Here is a 13701-nt window from a genome sequence, read left to right as displayed (position 1 = left end):
TCAAAAAAAAAAAAAAAAAAAAAAAAAAAAAGCAGAACCCAGCCTGCTGTGTTGGCTCACATCTGTAATCCCAGCACTTTGGGAGGCCAAGATGGGCAGATCACAAGGTCAGGAGTTTGAGACCAGCCTGGCCAACATAGTGAAACCCTGTCTCTACTAAAAAAATACAAAAATTAGCCGGGCATGGTGGCATATGCCTGTAATCCCAGCCACTCGGGATGCTGAGGTGTGAGAATCACTTGAAATTGGGAGGTGGAGGTTTCAGTGAGCCAAGATTGCACATTCCAGCCTGGGTGACAGAGCAAGACTCTGTCTCAAAAAAAAAAAAAAAAAAAAAAAAAAAAGCAGAACCCAACATACTAAAGAGTGGGAAGCTCTGAAAAAGTGAGTGCAGCTTGAAAGAGATTTGCTCTCTGCCTGCATTACTTGAGTTATTAGGAAAGCATGTGTACAAGAATCCTATAATTTAAAAAAACATCAGTGTGGGAGGGGCAACTCCTCAGGCTGGGTCTGTTCTCTTCCTCCCATAGGCACCTATCCCTGCTTCTCCGGCTCCATCCTCCCACATGCCCTTTCCACTGGGCGGCACCTGAGCAGCCCTGTGACACTGGATGTGCCCCGATCCGCGATCCGCAGCACCTCCCCGGTGCGGCGCCCCAGGTGCCAGCGCAGTGAGAGCTCGTGCAGGTGGGAGAAGATGCGTAGTTCCACTTGCCGAGACGTGAACTGCTGCACCCGGATCCACAGGAACGTGCGCAGGTTGCTCACGAAGCCTGCAGGGAGCCAGGGGAGGCCTCAGGAGGGCCTGGGGGCTGAGGGACGTCAGCCCAGCACCAGGAAGTGAAAGGTCTGAGAGCACAGGGAGCTGGGGAGGACTGCTGGGAGAGGTAAATGGTGAGGGAATGCCTGTGGGAGGGGCCTACACCTAGCAGGGTGAGCATGGAGTCTCTCATACCTGTACTGCCAGTGCCACCCCCCTGGAGGAACTTGAGGAAGACATAGCTGGTAACAGTCCAGGCCAGAGAGCTCCAAGGTGCCTTCTCAGTCAGCAAGTTCACTGTGGAGAAAACGAGTCAGAGCTCACTATGGCACCCAGGACTCTCTTCAGGCAAAATGGCCCCAGGTACCAGTCACAGCCTCTTTCTGATCACCCAGCTCGGTCCCACCTCCCTAGGTAAGGACAACCCCAGCCACCAGGCTGATGAAGGACCAGCATGCCGAGCTGGGCTCCTCCTGCTCACCGATGTTCCTATAGAATATAGGCACCAACACGTTGAGTGCCCGTTCCAAGCCCATGAGCCCCAGGCAGATGAGCACCACCAGCTGCAGAGCAGGACTCCCCCGAGGCCACAGGTAGCCACTCAGGAGGCGGAGCTTCCTGCCAAAATCTCGCCAGGTAGATTGTTGGGCTGTTGACCGAGCCTAGGTGGTGAAACACAAAGGAAGGGAGCTCAGAAATCAAATAAGTGCACTAACTAGAAATCCTCTAGGGAAAAACATGGGGTTACAGCTCCCAGGTATCTCAGACCCACAAGTGATCCTTGATGGGGTCAGAAAAACTAAGTCACAAACTGAGATTTGGAAAAGAAGCATTTCATTTTCAGGGGAAGGAATGATGACAGGGAATGAAATGAAGACAGACTCTACGATTCAGAAACTGAGGAGAGGCCTGGTGCAGTGGCTCACACCTGTAATACCAGCACTTTGGGAGGCCAAGGCAGGCAGATCACCTGGGGTCAGGAGTTCAAGACCAGCCTGGCCAACATGGTGAAACCCCTTCTCTACTAAAAATACAAACTAGCTGGGTGTGGTGGTGCATACCTGTAATCCCAGCTACTCAGGAGGTTGAGGCACGAGAATTGTTTGAACTCGGGAGGCAGACAGTACAGTGAGCTGAGATTGTGCCATTGCACTCAGCCTGGGTGACAGAGCATGACTGTCTCAAAAAAAAAAAAAAAAAAAAAGATAAAAGATAAAAGAAACTGAGGTGTACCTGGTTCCTTTCCACATCTTGGTCCTCTTCATGAACCTGCAGTGTATAGGACTGGGGACGAAGCCCAGGGGCCCAGAGACCCAGGACAAACAGCCCTCCAGAAACCACATACCGAAGCACCCACAGGCTAAACTGAATCTAGAATGAAATATAAGTGGAGAGAGTATCATTGAGGATAAAATTTCATCGTATTACTACTTGTAATAGGGCTGGGGACTGGTGTCATGAACACATGCAGCACTTACAGGCTTTAAAAAGAAGCAAAACCACAGTGACTCAGCAAAGACACAACCCACCAGCTGGCTATCAGCTCCCCGCCAGCCTCAGCCCCTCCCTTCTCCCTTTGCTGAGAGGCATCCTAAAGCCTGGAAGCATTGTGACTGGACATGCAGTGCTCTCTCCCAAACCCGGCCAGCAGAGGCTTGCTCCTCCCCACAGAGTCCCTCACCTGCTGGCCCAAGTCCGCCCTTGCCCACCACCACTGCGGGCTGTTCCAAGACACCAGGGCCAAGTTCTCGGCTGCAAACGCCACAGTCCAGAGGAGCAGAAGACCTGGGCTGTGCCTGAACTTGATCCAGATGCCCATTGCTAGACGCTGCCGTGCCTGGCTCCGCTCCACCACGAGCAGCCACAGGCCACAGGCGCCGGCCAGACTTTCCAGCACGGTGGCCAGCAGTAGGTAGCTTGGCAGTCGGGCTCCCCGGGCAGTGCCCACCCGGCCAGCTAGGCCGGCCAGGGGCAGCGCCACCTGAAGTGTGGCCAGAAGCAGCTGCAGCGCGTAGGGAAAGACGCGAGGGCCGGCCCCCCAAGACACGGAGTCAGCACCAGCGGGCAGCTCCCGGCGTCTGCAGAGAAAAGCCAGCACCAAGGCCAGAGCCCCCAGGGCCATCAACGTCGAGGGCACGAGCGTGAAGAAGAAGCAGGGACTCAGCCCATCTTGTGTCCAGGCCGGACCCAAGGGCCCTTCGGCCTCGCAGTAGTTGCCTACAGTCACCATGGCAATGCGTAAACGCCGGCCGAGGCTGCAAGCCCTGCTGGACCGGAGGAAGGGACTGGTCACTCGGAGAGGGGCGCGGACATCCGGGTGCCTCGGTTCACTTAGCCGCTGGGCGCTAAGCTGCTGGGGTCCCGGGGAGGGACACACGTGGACCCGGCCTCACTGCCCACTCCCCTCGCGCACGCGCCGCCGCCGCGCACTCACGCACAGCACGTACGCCGTCTCCGCCGGGCCCCCCGGCTCTGGGCCCGGGACCCTTCTGCCACCTGCAGGCCCACGGCAATACTTGGGGTTGGGACTCGCACTGCGCTCCACGGAGGGAGCCCCGCCCACCGGACCGCCCCCACCCCTATCCAGGGTCCCCATTGGCCAAATGTCTCTGAAGGGGGTGGGGGGAATGCCTGCAAGGAAGACAAATTACAGGGGCAGAGCCGGCTTGGTTACGTGCGCAGGGCGGGAAATCTGACCTCCAAGTCCGGCTGGAAACAGACCTCCACGGAACCGTGGGTCGGCAGATGCCCTTCCGCCAGGCGCCTAGCTCAGCGTAGCTGAGAGACGGACTAAACTTACTTTCTTCTAGACCCCTGCCAAATCCCCATCTCATTCCCATTGTTCCCAGGATTCTAGCCACACGAGACAAGAAGTCTGGTCAAAGTCCCTTTTTATTAAGGGTTATCAAGCTGTACACGGTCCCTACCCTGCTCCGCTCCGATTTCGGGCAGTGCAAATCACCACTCTCCCAAAGCCGGACCACAGCTGGGTGAGGGGTGGGACAGAGTAGGAGCAGTCCCAGCATGCAGTGCAGCAGACCAAAGCCTATGGCGAGGCAGCGCCCTTCATCCCCCTCCAGGGGACAGCGAGATGCGGGCCAGAGCTCTCTTGCTGGGACATACACAGCCGAGGTCACCCTCCAGCCCGGTCTGTCCCATGTGCAGGTGATAGGGGTTATGATAAGCAGCAATGAGGGCCCAGGAAGACCTCAGTCTCCTGGGGGCCCATCCTAAAAGGTGGAAAGGGCAGCAAAGTATTTCCATCCTGCTCCTACAATTTAGAAACCTTCTTTCTTAGTGTCAAAAGATGATAGCGTTGAGGGGAGCTGGATGCTAGGGCCTTCACCCCAACGCAAAGCAAAAGCTCAACAGAATGGGAGCAAGCAAACAGAATGGGAGCAAGCAGCACACACAGGCCAGTGATGTGCAGGAAGCGGAGAGAGGTGAGCCGGCTGCAGCTCCGGGTGAGAATGGCGGGTGAGGTAAGGTCCACAGCCTAAGCTGCTCATCTATTGAGGGGGTTGGGGAGGGTTGCAGGGGTTGAGGGTCCAGGCCCAACCTCCCCATTCCACAGTTGGCACAGGTTCTCCCTGCTTGGCAGCTTCTGTGGTGGGCAGCCCTCTGGGGACTTCCGGGGTAGGTATAAAGGTGGCAGTACTGGGGCTGGGCTGGGGACCAGTTTCTAGCACCACACTCTGAGCCAAGGGGGTCCTGGGGATGAGGCTAGAGTCTTCTGTGCCCTCGGTTCCTAGGCCCCAGATTCCTCTCCTGGGACTGTGGCAAGCCCAGTGTTGGCACCTCCCTTGGCCAGGCACAGACACACAAACACCACACACGTGGAGCCAGGCAACACTCAGAGGAGCCCTCCATGGTGGGCAGACGAGATGGCAGGACAGCGGTGGCCACCATCCTGGGCCATAGGAACCCTGCTCAGCCTTGTCTATACCTATGAAGAGAAAGGGTTGGTAATGGAGATAGTCTTCAGCTACTGGTTGACACTTGCTAGCCCCATAGGAACCTACAGGTAAAGGAACAGGAAAGGTTGATTCCTGGGGAGGTAAGGGAAGGAAAAACCAAGCCCTGCAGAGCAGTTGAGGAAAGAAGGGGGACTGCATTTTGGAGGAGAGGGTCCATTATCTCTGTGTGGGGGTGGGGCCCGGGCAGGAGTCGAGCACACTTCCCCCCTTCCCCTGAAAAGCTCTTACCATACCCCGGAAGTTACTACTTCTGGCAATTGTTTCTAGGCCCTGGGGCCCTTACCTTGTGCACCTGAGGGGGAAGCTCATCCTCCGAGCCCTCCTCGGGCACGGGCTCAGGGTGCCTTGATGCTGACTGCCCATCTTCAGCCCACCCTCCAAGAGGCAGCCGAGAGAAATGAGAGGAAACCCGGGGCACTGTGCCAGGATCTGGAGAGACAAGTAAGATAAGCATATTCACAGGAGGAACACAAGAATGAGGAACAGGGCTGGGGGGCTGCTGGAGGGGTGAGTCTTTGGGCCTGGTCCCTCAGACCTCTTTCCTCCTCTCAAGACCTCTTTCCTCCTCCTGGCAGAACCACGCTTCCTGGCAGCCTCCGTTTCCTCCTATACCCCCACTGGATACCTGTGATGCCCCCGTAGCGCCTCTGGAAGCCCCCGTGCAGGGCGGTGGTCTCGGGAGCTCCAGGCCGGGGTGCTGCACAGGGATAGCTGGCAGAGCGAGGGATAGATTGGGGGGCCCGGGCGCCTTCTCCCCCCTCTTCAGGGGCACTCTCTCCACTCTCATCACTCTCCCGGCGGTGCCAAACATGCCGCTCAGGTTCAGCCTGGGCTTGCTGCTTGTGGAGCTGGAGAAGTGGGGGGCTCATTAGTGGGAGACAGAAGGATGTCCATCTGAAACAGCTGCCCTCCAACCTGATCAGTCAGTTCCCACTTTACCCCTTCCCTGAGAATCCTTGCCTCAGAGCACCTATTATGTTAATAGTGTGTAATATACGTCTGATCTTTACAGGTTACGTTCACAGCAGATCCCTGGAAGAAGCCTGTGTTGTAATGGCCCTCATTTTACCTATTCATTTGATTCAAGGACAAAGTGACTGACAGTCTAAGTGCCAGGCACTCTTTTAGGTGTGGGGAGACAGGAGTGAACAAAACAGACAGAAATGCCAGCCCTTGTGACTCTTATATATTGGTAGAGGAGGAGAGAGAATAAGCAAATAAGAAAAAAACATGGTATGTCACATGGTGCTAAATGCTGTGGAAAAAACTAAGACAGGAAGATTCAGGAAGGTGGGCAAGGGAGCCTTTTACTGAGAGTGATCAGAGAAAGTCTCAGGGAAACGGTAGCTGCAGAGACCTGGGAAGGAGAAGAAGGAGGCCATCCGGATATCCCAGGGAAATGGATTCTAGGCAGGGGAAACTGCGAGTGTGTGAAGGCCCTGGATGAGAGCACGCTTAGCTAAAAAGGATATTAAGAAAGTAGATATGGGAGTGGTGGTGGCAGGGCAGCTAGATGGCAGAGAAGGGACTGGAACCCCAGTGTTTCTCCTCCGCATTGAAACCCTTCAGCTACGCACTCACCTGGTGCATATACAGGGCATGTAGGCTCATCTCTGTGGATGCGTATTCCGACAGCACCAGGCTCTGCAGCTGTCCTTCCCACACGCTGCTCCCGGAGCTGGCTGTCCTGGCATCTACCCTGTCTCTCCCAGCACAGACAGACAGCAGCTGTGAACTTTTCTGAGACCCACACAGGCTGCTGAGGGCTGCCGTGCCCTCCCATCTTGGCCCCTCTTTACTCACCCAGAGCCTGTCATGGTGCTGGGAGCCCGGCCTGTGGGCGCCTGCCCGGACTGCAGAGGGGAGAAGGAGCGCAGGGCAGAGGCCACTTCAGCCCTGTGCCTGGAGCCCTGCAGGTCTCTGGGCAGTGGAGGGCCCCGGCAGGATGAGCCAGCTACCACATTTGCGATAAGGCTCAGTGGCTATGAGAGAAAGGGGTAGTAGAATTCTTGAGGCAGGAGAAAGGCCTCCAGTGTTCCCTAGTATTCTGAATCTCAATGGCACATACTGAAGAGACAGAAGGGAACCTTCCACCCTACGCCTGGTCCTCAACTCCCAGCTCCTGAAGTCCACTCTGCCCATTATCTCCCAGTCCCCAGGAACACACCTCAGACTCAGATTGTAAGGACTGGATAGACGTAAAGAGGGCATTTTCAGGGAGCAGACCCCCTTGGGCGAGGCTAGCAGCTGCTCCATCCCGCTGAACCTGCTCCTTGAGGAAGCCTAGGAAAGCTGTGCTCTCACGTGGTGGCTGCCAGCCAGGGTTGGTGATGGCAAAGTGCATGAGTGACAACTCTGTCTTTCCATCCTCGGCTTGCTGGTACACGGAGGCCTCTGTCTGCCCAGCAGACAGCCACTGCACAAGGAAAAGCAGAGTAAGCAGGACTATCCTCTGGCAGGGACCATCTTGTACCTTTCCTATTCGTGGGGAGGTCTTGCTCTTGGAGGACAGAGGCCACAGTGTACTATCAAATCTTTCCCAGGGGCCCTGCCGCCCGCCACCCCAGAAGTGACCACATGCTGAGCCAGTTACTTGTGCTGTGACTTTCTCAAGGGGGCTTTGCCAAGGGTGCAAATTCAAGCTGAAATCCAGCCCAAGCTCCCAAGCAGTGTGCCCCTAGTACAGGACTGCCTTTGTGTGACTCGGAAGAGGTATCTTTCTGCGGTTTTCCCAAAGATGCTGTATGTGCCAGCATCATCCCTGGCCACCTGGACCCCTCCTCTCCCAGCACCTGGGGATGACCATGCTGGCGAACATCCATCTGAGCGAAGGAGCAGGTATCTCCAACACCAACAACCTCCACGGTGAAGTTTCGGAAGAAGTCTATAATCTCCAGGGCCCGGGGGCGCAGGCAGAAGATGAGGATGAGGGGTGTGACAATGGGGCTCAGCAACTCTTCCAAAATGAACACCTAAAAGGGCAGGACCAAGGTCATAAGCGAGCAGGAGGGAGCCCAGCCCTCGCCACCGAGCTACCAGCCAGTATCTAGCAGGCCCTAACTCCAACTCCACTCACTGCCTTGTACTGGAAGAGCTGGGCAAACTCGTCCCGGGTCTGCGAGCGGTGGGCATTACCCTGCCAGTGGTCAGGCATGTAGTGGATATGAGCGAGGATCACGCGGAGCAGCTGCTCAGGGCAGAACACCATGTGCTGGTCCGGGATAAAGGACCTAGTGGGATCAGGGTCATGGTGAGATGTAAGCCTTTCCTGGGAATGCCTGCTGGCTTGCTCCCACCTGCAGCCCTGGCCCACCTGCACACGGTCACGGTGACCCCCAGGAGTGTGACGGTGGTCAGGACGTGTTCCACAGCCAACACATCTTCGTCATAAATGGTGAGGGCAATAAGCACGGCCAGGATGGAGCCAGCGAAGAAGGCTCCATTCTTGGCCAGCAGTGTCAAAAGAGGTGACAAGAAGCAATTCATGTACTTGGAGGCAGGCTTGTAGCCGCGGTTCAGGCGGGACTGCAGCTCGTGCTCCAGCTCATTGAAGTGGCGGAGGTAGCAGCGGCCATAGAGTGACCAGCAGCGTGCTCCCAGGGCCCCTGGCTCCCGCTTCAGCACCTCAGCGTAGCTGAAGAAGGCATAGAGGATTTGCCATATGAGGATGAGGGGGCATAACAGGAAGTTGGCGATGCCAATCCACAGGATGCGGTTGCTGAGGCGCTGAGCCAGCTCTAGCCGTTGCCCCCCACGTTTGTATTCAGCCTTGAGGCTCCATTCATTGAGAAACAGAGAGCCAGGTCCCCAGAAGAGGATCAGCTCAAAGTTGTACTTGAGGCCACGGGTGAAGAAGACGACTTCCCCAAGGCCAGGCAGGCGGAAGCGCAGAGGCAGGAGGGATTTGTTAACCAGTGCCACCATGTAGTTTTGGAAACGGAGGATGCGGTGGTAGATGTCTAGCTCTGTCAGCTCACGTTTGTGGATGCAGATCTGGTGCTCCTTCTGAGTCTGCACAATCCGGGCCTGCACTTCCTGCCACGTGCAATATGGAAGGGCAGACTGTGGGGGTGGGGAAAAGAGACAAGGTGTGGAAGGTGGGGTTGTTGCCTTGACCCCTTTGACCTATATTAGAAGTGAGGTTCAGGGGTTGTGAGCTTAAGAGACACTTCCTGACCTGCCAATGACAGATAAGGACAACTGATGGCCAGGAATACAACCATACCGCCCGATACGTCTTAGACTACGGGCTAATTGCCCAGCTTCCCAGTCTTACCATAGGGATGCGCAGAGCATGCAGGTAGAAGGAGTGGATCTCCCAGTAGCAGCAAATGTTATAGATAAACTTGATAAGCCGGTGGATCCAGAAGACACCAGCAATGACCAGGATGGTGATAAGGGAGCCATTTTCCTGAATCCTTGTGGGGAAAAAGAAGGGGAGGAGAGGTGGCCCTTGAGGAAGGAGTCTTGGCAGAGACACTGCTTTCCTGAAGTATTTTTGCTAGACTGAGCCTGAGTCAGTTCTCGAGCATGAGTTGCTGCCTCAGACTCTACTCTGTTACCCACCTGCTAGCAGAACTCAAGGCTATGGTGTCCTCTTGACTTGCAGCCCTTACCTGGCACTACAGACTTGAGCAGGCAAAAAGGCGTCTGGCAGAGTGACCTTGACGGGTTCAGTAGGGTGAAGACTGTGGTTCACCATCTTGTTGGCAAATAGGATGTCATAGTCCACGCAGCTGACCAGGAAGGTAGTGAAGGCAACCACAAACAGGAACTGCCTGGGGAGTTGGGAAGAAGGGGTACAGTCTGAGAGCCAGTGAAACACGGTGGGAAGAGCAGAGTCTGGAGGTGGCAGAACAAGACTGGGAACTGGAAGGGGCTGGAGAACTCCCAGTGGGCCCTCTCTGCTGCTCAGCCCCATAGGGCCTCAGGCTCACTCAGGGGCTCGGGCCCATCTCAGGCTCACTCTTTGCTCTTAGCTGCCACAGCCACAGCCTGCTTTCATCACCTCATGGTAACCTCAGTCACTATCAATCACTGGACTCTCAAAGGTTACATCCTGTGAGTCTCTGATCTCCAGTCCCTGATTTCCTTTTGAGGTTGTAGTTAAAAGCCCTTGGGGGAGTTTTCTGATTGAGGGAGAACCTCATGACCCCTTTCCCTTTGGCAATGCTATATGACTTCTCTCTTCCAGGAGGCTGTCTGCCTAGGAGCAGGCCATGGTACAGCCAAGGCAGAAGAGGCTCTTCTCTGTGGCTGGCATCTCTGAGACTCCCTGACTGAACCATGTACATTCCATTGGAGCACTGAAATGATCAAGGTCAAGGCCTGAACTTTTTTTTTTTTTTTGAGAGAGTCTCAGTCTGTCACTCAGACTGGAGTGCAGTGCCATGATGTCGGCTCACTGCAACCTCCACTTCCCAGGTTCAAGTGATTCTTGGGCCTCAGCCTCCCAAGTAGCTGGGATTATTACAGGTGTGCACTACCACACCCGGCTAATTTTTATATTTTTAGGGTCTCCCAAAGTGCTGGGATTACAGGTGTGAGCCGCCACACCCAGCCAAGGCCTGGGTTCTCTTCATGGAAGAGATACAGCTTAGAAAGCTCTTATAAGAAAGCTTGGCTGGGCATGGTGGCTCACACCTATAATTCCAGCACTTGGGAAGGCTGAGGCAGGCGGATAATCTGAGGTCAGGAGACCAGCCTGGCCAACTTGGCGAAATCCCATCTCTACTAAAAATACAAAAAAATTAGCCGGGCATGGACCAGCCTGGCCAACTTGGCGAAATCCCATCTCTACTAAAAATTTTAAAAAATTAGCCGAGCATGGTGGTGTTCACCTGTAGTCCCAGCTACTCAGGAAGCTGAGGCAGAAGAATCACTTGAACTTGGGAGGCAGAGGCTGCACCGAGCTACGATGGCACCACTGCACTCCTGCCTGGTCCATGAAGTGAGACTCACTCCATCTCAAAAAAAAAAAAAAAAAAAGCAACAACAAAAAAAATGGTGAAGCTGTGAGTTTTGGTGCTACACCCAGTCCCTGAACTACAAAGGTCTGCTGAGTTTTAGCGTAGGACTGAGTTGCATTAGCAGGTTGGGCCAGGCATGAGCGCAAGGAAAGACTAAGACGTATTCCTTCACCACATCATCTGTCCCTTCTTATACTTACATGAGCTCAAAGATCTCCCCGATAAGCATACAAGTGAAGCCATTCTTCTGGTGTAGATTATAAACGTGTAATTGTTAAGAAAAAGTGGTCAGTAAAGACAGCAGGTAAGAGCACAGACTTTGGTGTCAACACACTCAAGTTTAAGTCCTAGCTCTGTGACTTTACCAAGTTACCTAACCTCTGTAAACTTGTGTCCCCAGTGGTACATTAGGAATAAATAACACTTGTCTCAGGACTAGTAGACCTGAGATAATGCATATAAAGTATTTAACATAGAGCTGACACAGAATGAGTCAAAAGACATTACTTACGACGATTATTAACAACCCGTGGTGGCTCATGCCTGTAATCCCAATATTTTGGGAGGCCAAGGTGGGTGGATTACTTGAGGTTAGGAGTTTAAGACCAGCCTCGCCAACATGGTGAAACCCTGTCTCTATGAAAAAAAAAGCTGGGCATTGTGGCATTTGCCTATAATCCCAGCTATGTGGGAGACTGAGGCAGGAGAATTGCTTGAATCCGGGAGGTGGAGGTTGCAGTGAGCTGAGATCGCCCCCTGCACTCCAGCAGCAAGAGAGAGAGACTCCATCTAAAAAAAAAAAAAAAGGAGGCTCACCCTTAGGAAGGTTTCTATAAATTAACACCACAGAGTGGACACAGGCACACAGATCTTGGTAAATATGGGCTATCATTACTTAACGATGATTTCACCAGCCTCTTTTACCCTCAGGATGAGCTCCATTACCCTTTCCAGGGATTAGTCAAACCTACCCCCGCTTCCCACCAGAGACCTGGCTTAGAGAGACATTAAAGGTCCCTGAGCTCCAACTCAGAGACTCAAAGGATATTCGAGAGAAGAAGAGGTCAAGGTTTTCAATATGGTGCCAAGGTGCTGTGGGCACAGGAAAAGAGATATCAGAGCTCTGAGGCAACACAAGCCCCTTGCTCCCTCAGTGCTCTTCCACCAACTCTCCCCTTGGCTGGCATGTCCAAGAACTCACACTTGCTCCCTTCAGCAACGTGGACCAACAGGTCCTCCTCCCCTGGGGGTGAATCGCTGTAGGAGGCCTCTAGGCGCTGGTATTCAGTATCAAACTGCGCCATCACCACCATCCCCTGTCCACCTTGACCACCTGCCAATGAGGAGGAAGAAGAGACCCTGATTCAGTCCCAGTGCTGCCCCTGGCTGCCCTACCTACTGCCAAAAGGACTGAGAAAGTACCCTTCGGCTTTGTCTCCACCCTCAGCCTCCTTGGCTCAGAGGAAGAGGAGTAGTAATACAAGGAAGGCCATAAGCTCAAGACTTGGGAGGCCTTAACTCTGGCCAGTCTGGGTGTCTACTGCTGCCTTCCTGGCCCAAATCCAGAATCGGCCCCTTTGTTGGGGGCTGTTTCATCTTCTAATTAATGGACAGAAGAGGCCCTCCCCTGCCCATCCTGGGAACCCTGGTCTCCCAAGAGACCAGCAATTTGGAAGCACTTTGTAAACAAACATTTGAGAAAAGCACATGGCCCTACCAGCTCCATGGACAGTGCGTGCTCCACTCCAGCCCTCGATGCTCTGCAGCTCCTGGAGAAGATGTCAGGACCCAGAGAGTGGGGATTAAAAAGGAACCCGACCCTCCCAACCATCCACACCCCACCAAGAGGAGGCCAAGCATGGGGCAGGAAGGCTGCAGTGAGGAAGAAGCGCCCTTCCAGCCAGGACTATGAGCACTTCCTCTGGCCGTGCTAAACAGGGCCACTCTTCCAATTCCGGGGTCTCAAGAAGTAACTTAGGGACCCCATGGAGAGTAAGTGGGTACAGGCCTGAGGCCAGGGGCCCCTCTGGACTGTTTCTCCATTGCCCCACCTCAGCCTCAGAAATGACATACTTCTCAGGGTCCACAAAACCCCAATAGAGTCTTTCCTGAAGAGGACCTTTCTGGTCAACCCCTTCTCCTGCTTCCCTAGCACCAAAGACCCAGCCGGTGGGCATCGCTGCTGGATGGGAAACCTTGACGGGGTAAGTGTAGACCCCCGATCCTAGGGGCATTTGTGGGTTCCCTCGTGGGAGCCAGGCATGGTCGAGGTGGTACTCACCTGTCCGTGCAGCCCCTCCGGGCCGTGGATCTGGGCCCAGGCTGGCCCCGGTGGGATTCCCTGGGCTAGTGAGAGTCCTGCACCTCAGGGAAGTCACCACTCACAGGGTCAGTGTGGACCAGGGCCCGTGGAGCCCCGGCCGGCTGGGCCTGGGCTCAGGGGTTCCTGCGGATATTGCAGGGATCGAGCCAGCCCTACAGCTGATACCCTGGGTGGGCTGGCTTGCCTCCCCACACCCAGCCGCGGCGACTGCACTCCACCTCGCCCCAGGGTCGCCCGGCCCCAGGCCAAGGGCTTCCAGCTACCAACAGCGGACAACCTCACGCGCGGCCTCGTCGCCTGCGCGCGCCCTCGTCCGCGCGCGCCCGCAATCAAAACATTCCGGCTGCGCGCCCCCGCCCCGCCAGCGGCGCCCCTTCCCCCGTTACCCGCCGCGAGCTCACTTAGGGCTCTGCAGGCACCCCTGGCAAAGCCAGACACGCGCCCTGGGATTCCAATAACCGGTCTCACATCTCACCTCAGGAACAGTGACCCGGGTGATTCCAGGGCTCCGCCGGCCCGGCTCGGCTCGGCCAGACCCGGAGCGCTAGGCCCGGTGTCTGCCACTCACTGTCACCCGCAGCCAGTCTGGCCAATAAGCACAGGGGGTGGAGACACAACGGCCAATTCTCGGCTTAAGGGGCGGGGCTAAAGGCTCGAGGCGGGTCTTAGGCC

General features: G+C 55.3%; 2 protein-coding genes across 13 annotated transcripts in view; both read right to left on the bottom strand.

Moving 5' to 3' along the window:
- Positions 1–3313, bottom strand: part of ABCB6 (ATP binding cassette subfamily B member 6 (Langereis blood group)) — a 9357-nt gene extending 6044 nt beyond the window's left edge. For both annotated transcript variants that reach the window (XM_032278107.1, XM_032278108.1), the window contains exons 1-5: positions 2442–3313; positions 1994–2131; positions 1242–1422; positions 956–1057; positions 590–773 (exon numbers count right to left, since the gene is read on the bottom strand). In XM_032278107.1, coding sequence (XP_032133998.1) covers positions 590–773; positions 956–1057; positions 1242–1422; positions 1994–2131; positions 2442–2990 — 1154 coding nt within the window. In that variant the 5' untranslated portion in view covers positions 2991–3313. The remainder of the gene's footprint in view (positions 1–589; positions 774–955; positions 1058–1241; positions 1423–1993; positions 2132–2441) is intronic.
- Positions 3314–3634: 321 nt separating this feature from the next.
- On the bottom strand, positions 3635–13671 carry ATG9A (autophagy related 9A). Of its 11 annotated transcripts, none has more exons than XM_032278111.1 (17): positions 13505–13610; positions 12988–13152; positions 12424–12475; positions 11908–12039; positions 11755–11798; positions 10907–10971; positions 9354–9515; positions 9014–9155; positions 8051–8799; positions 7814–7967; positions 7530–7709; positions 6905–7153; positions 6541–6719; positions 6319–6436; positions 5363–5585; positions 5021–5166; positions 3635–4706 (listed from the first exon to the last, which is right to left on the bottom strand). In XM_032278111.1, exons 4-17 carry the CDS (start codon positions 12017–12019, stop codon positions 4701–4703), a joined length of 2529 nt encoding a protein of 842 aa, XP_032134002.1. In that variant the 5' UTR covers positions 12020–12039; positions 12424–12475; positions 12988–13152; positions 13505–13610; the 3' UTR covers positions 3635–4700. The 11 variants fall into 11 exon arrangements, with proteins under 11 accessions (XP_032134002.1, XP_032134006.1, XP_032134000.1 ...); XM_032278115.1 differs by having other exon boundaries at positions 12424–12472; XM_032278109.1 differs by lacking the exon at positions 12988–13152 and having other exon boundaries at positions 13505–13624.
- Between the last annotated feature and the right edge of the window lie 30 nt (positions 13672–13701).

Source organism: Sapajus apella, unplaced genomic scaffold (assembly GCF_009761245.1).
Source record: "Sapajus apella isolate SASKATOON/1434 unplaced genomic scaffold, GSC_monkey_1.0 scaffold10, whole genome shotgun sequence".
Classification (NCBI taxonomy): Eukaryota; Metazoa; Chordata; class Mammalia; order Primates; family Cebidae; genus Sapajus; species Sapajus apella.
Note: the sequence above shows the minus strand (reverse complement) of the source record. Positions and strands in the feature narration are given on the sequence as shown.

Coding starts and splice junctions, on each gene's coding strand:
- ATG9A (XM_032278116.1), bottom strand. CDS start 12,019: ATGGTGGTGATGGCGCAGTTTGATACTGAATACCAGCGCCTAGAGGCC. Junction 8,800..9,013: donor ATGCTCTGCGCATCCCTATG/GTAAGACTGGGA, acceptor CCACCCCCACAG/TCTGCCCTTCCATATTGCAC. Junction 5,167..5,362: donor GCGCTACGGGGGCATCACAG/GTATCCAGTGGG, acceptor TTGTCTCTCCAG/ATCCTGGCACAGTGCCCCGG.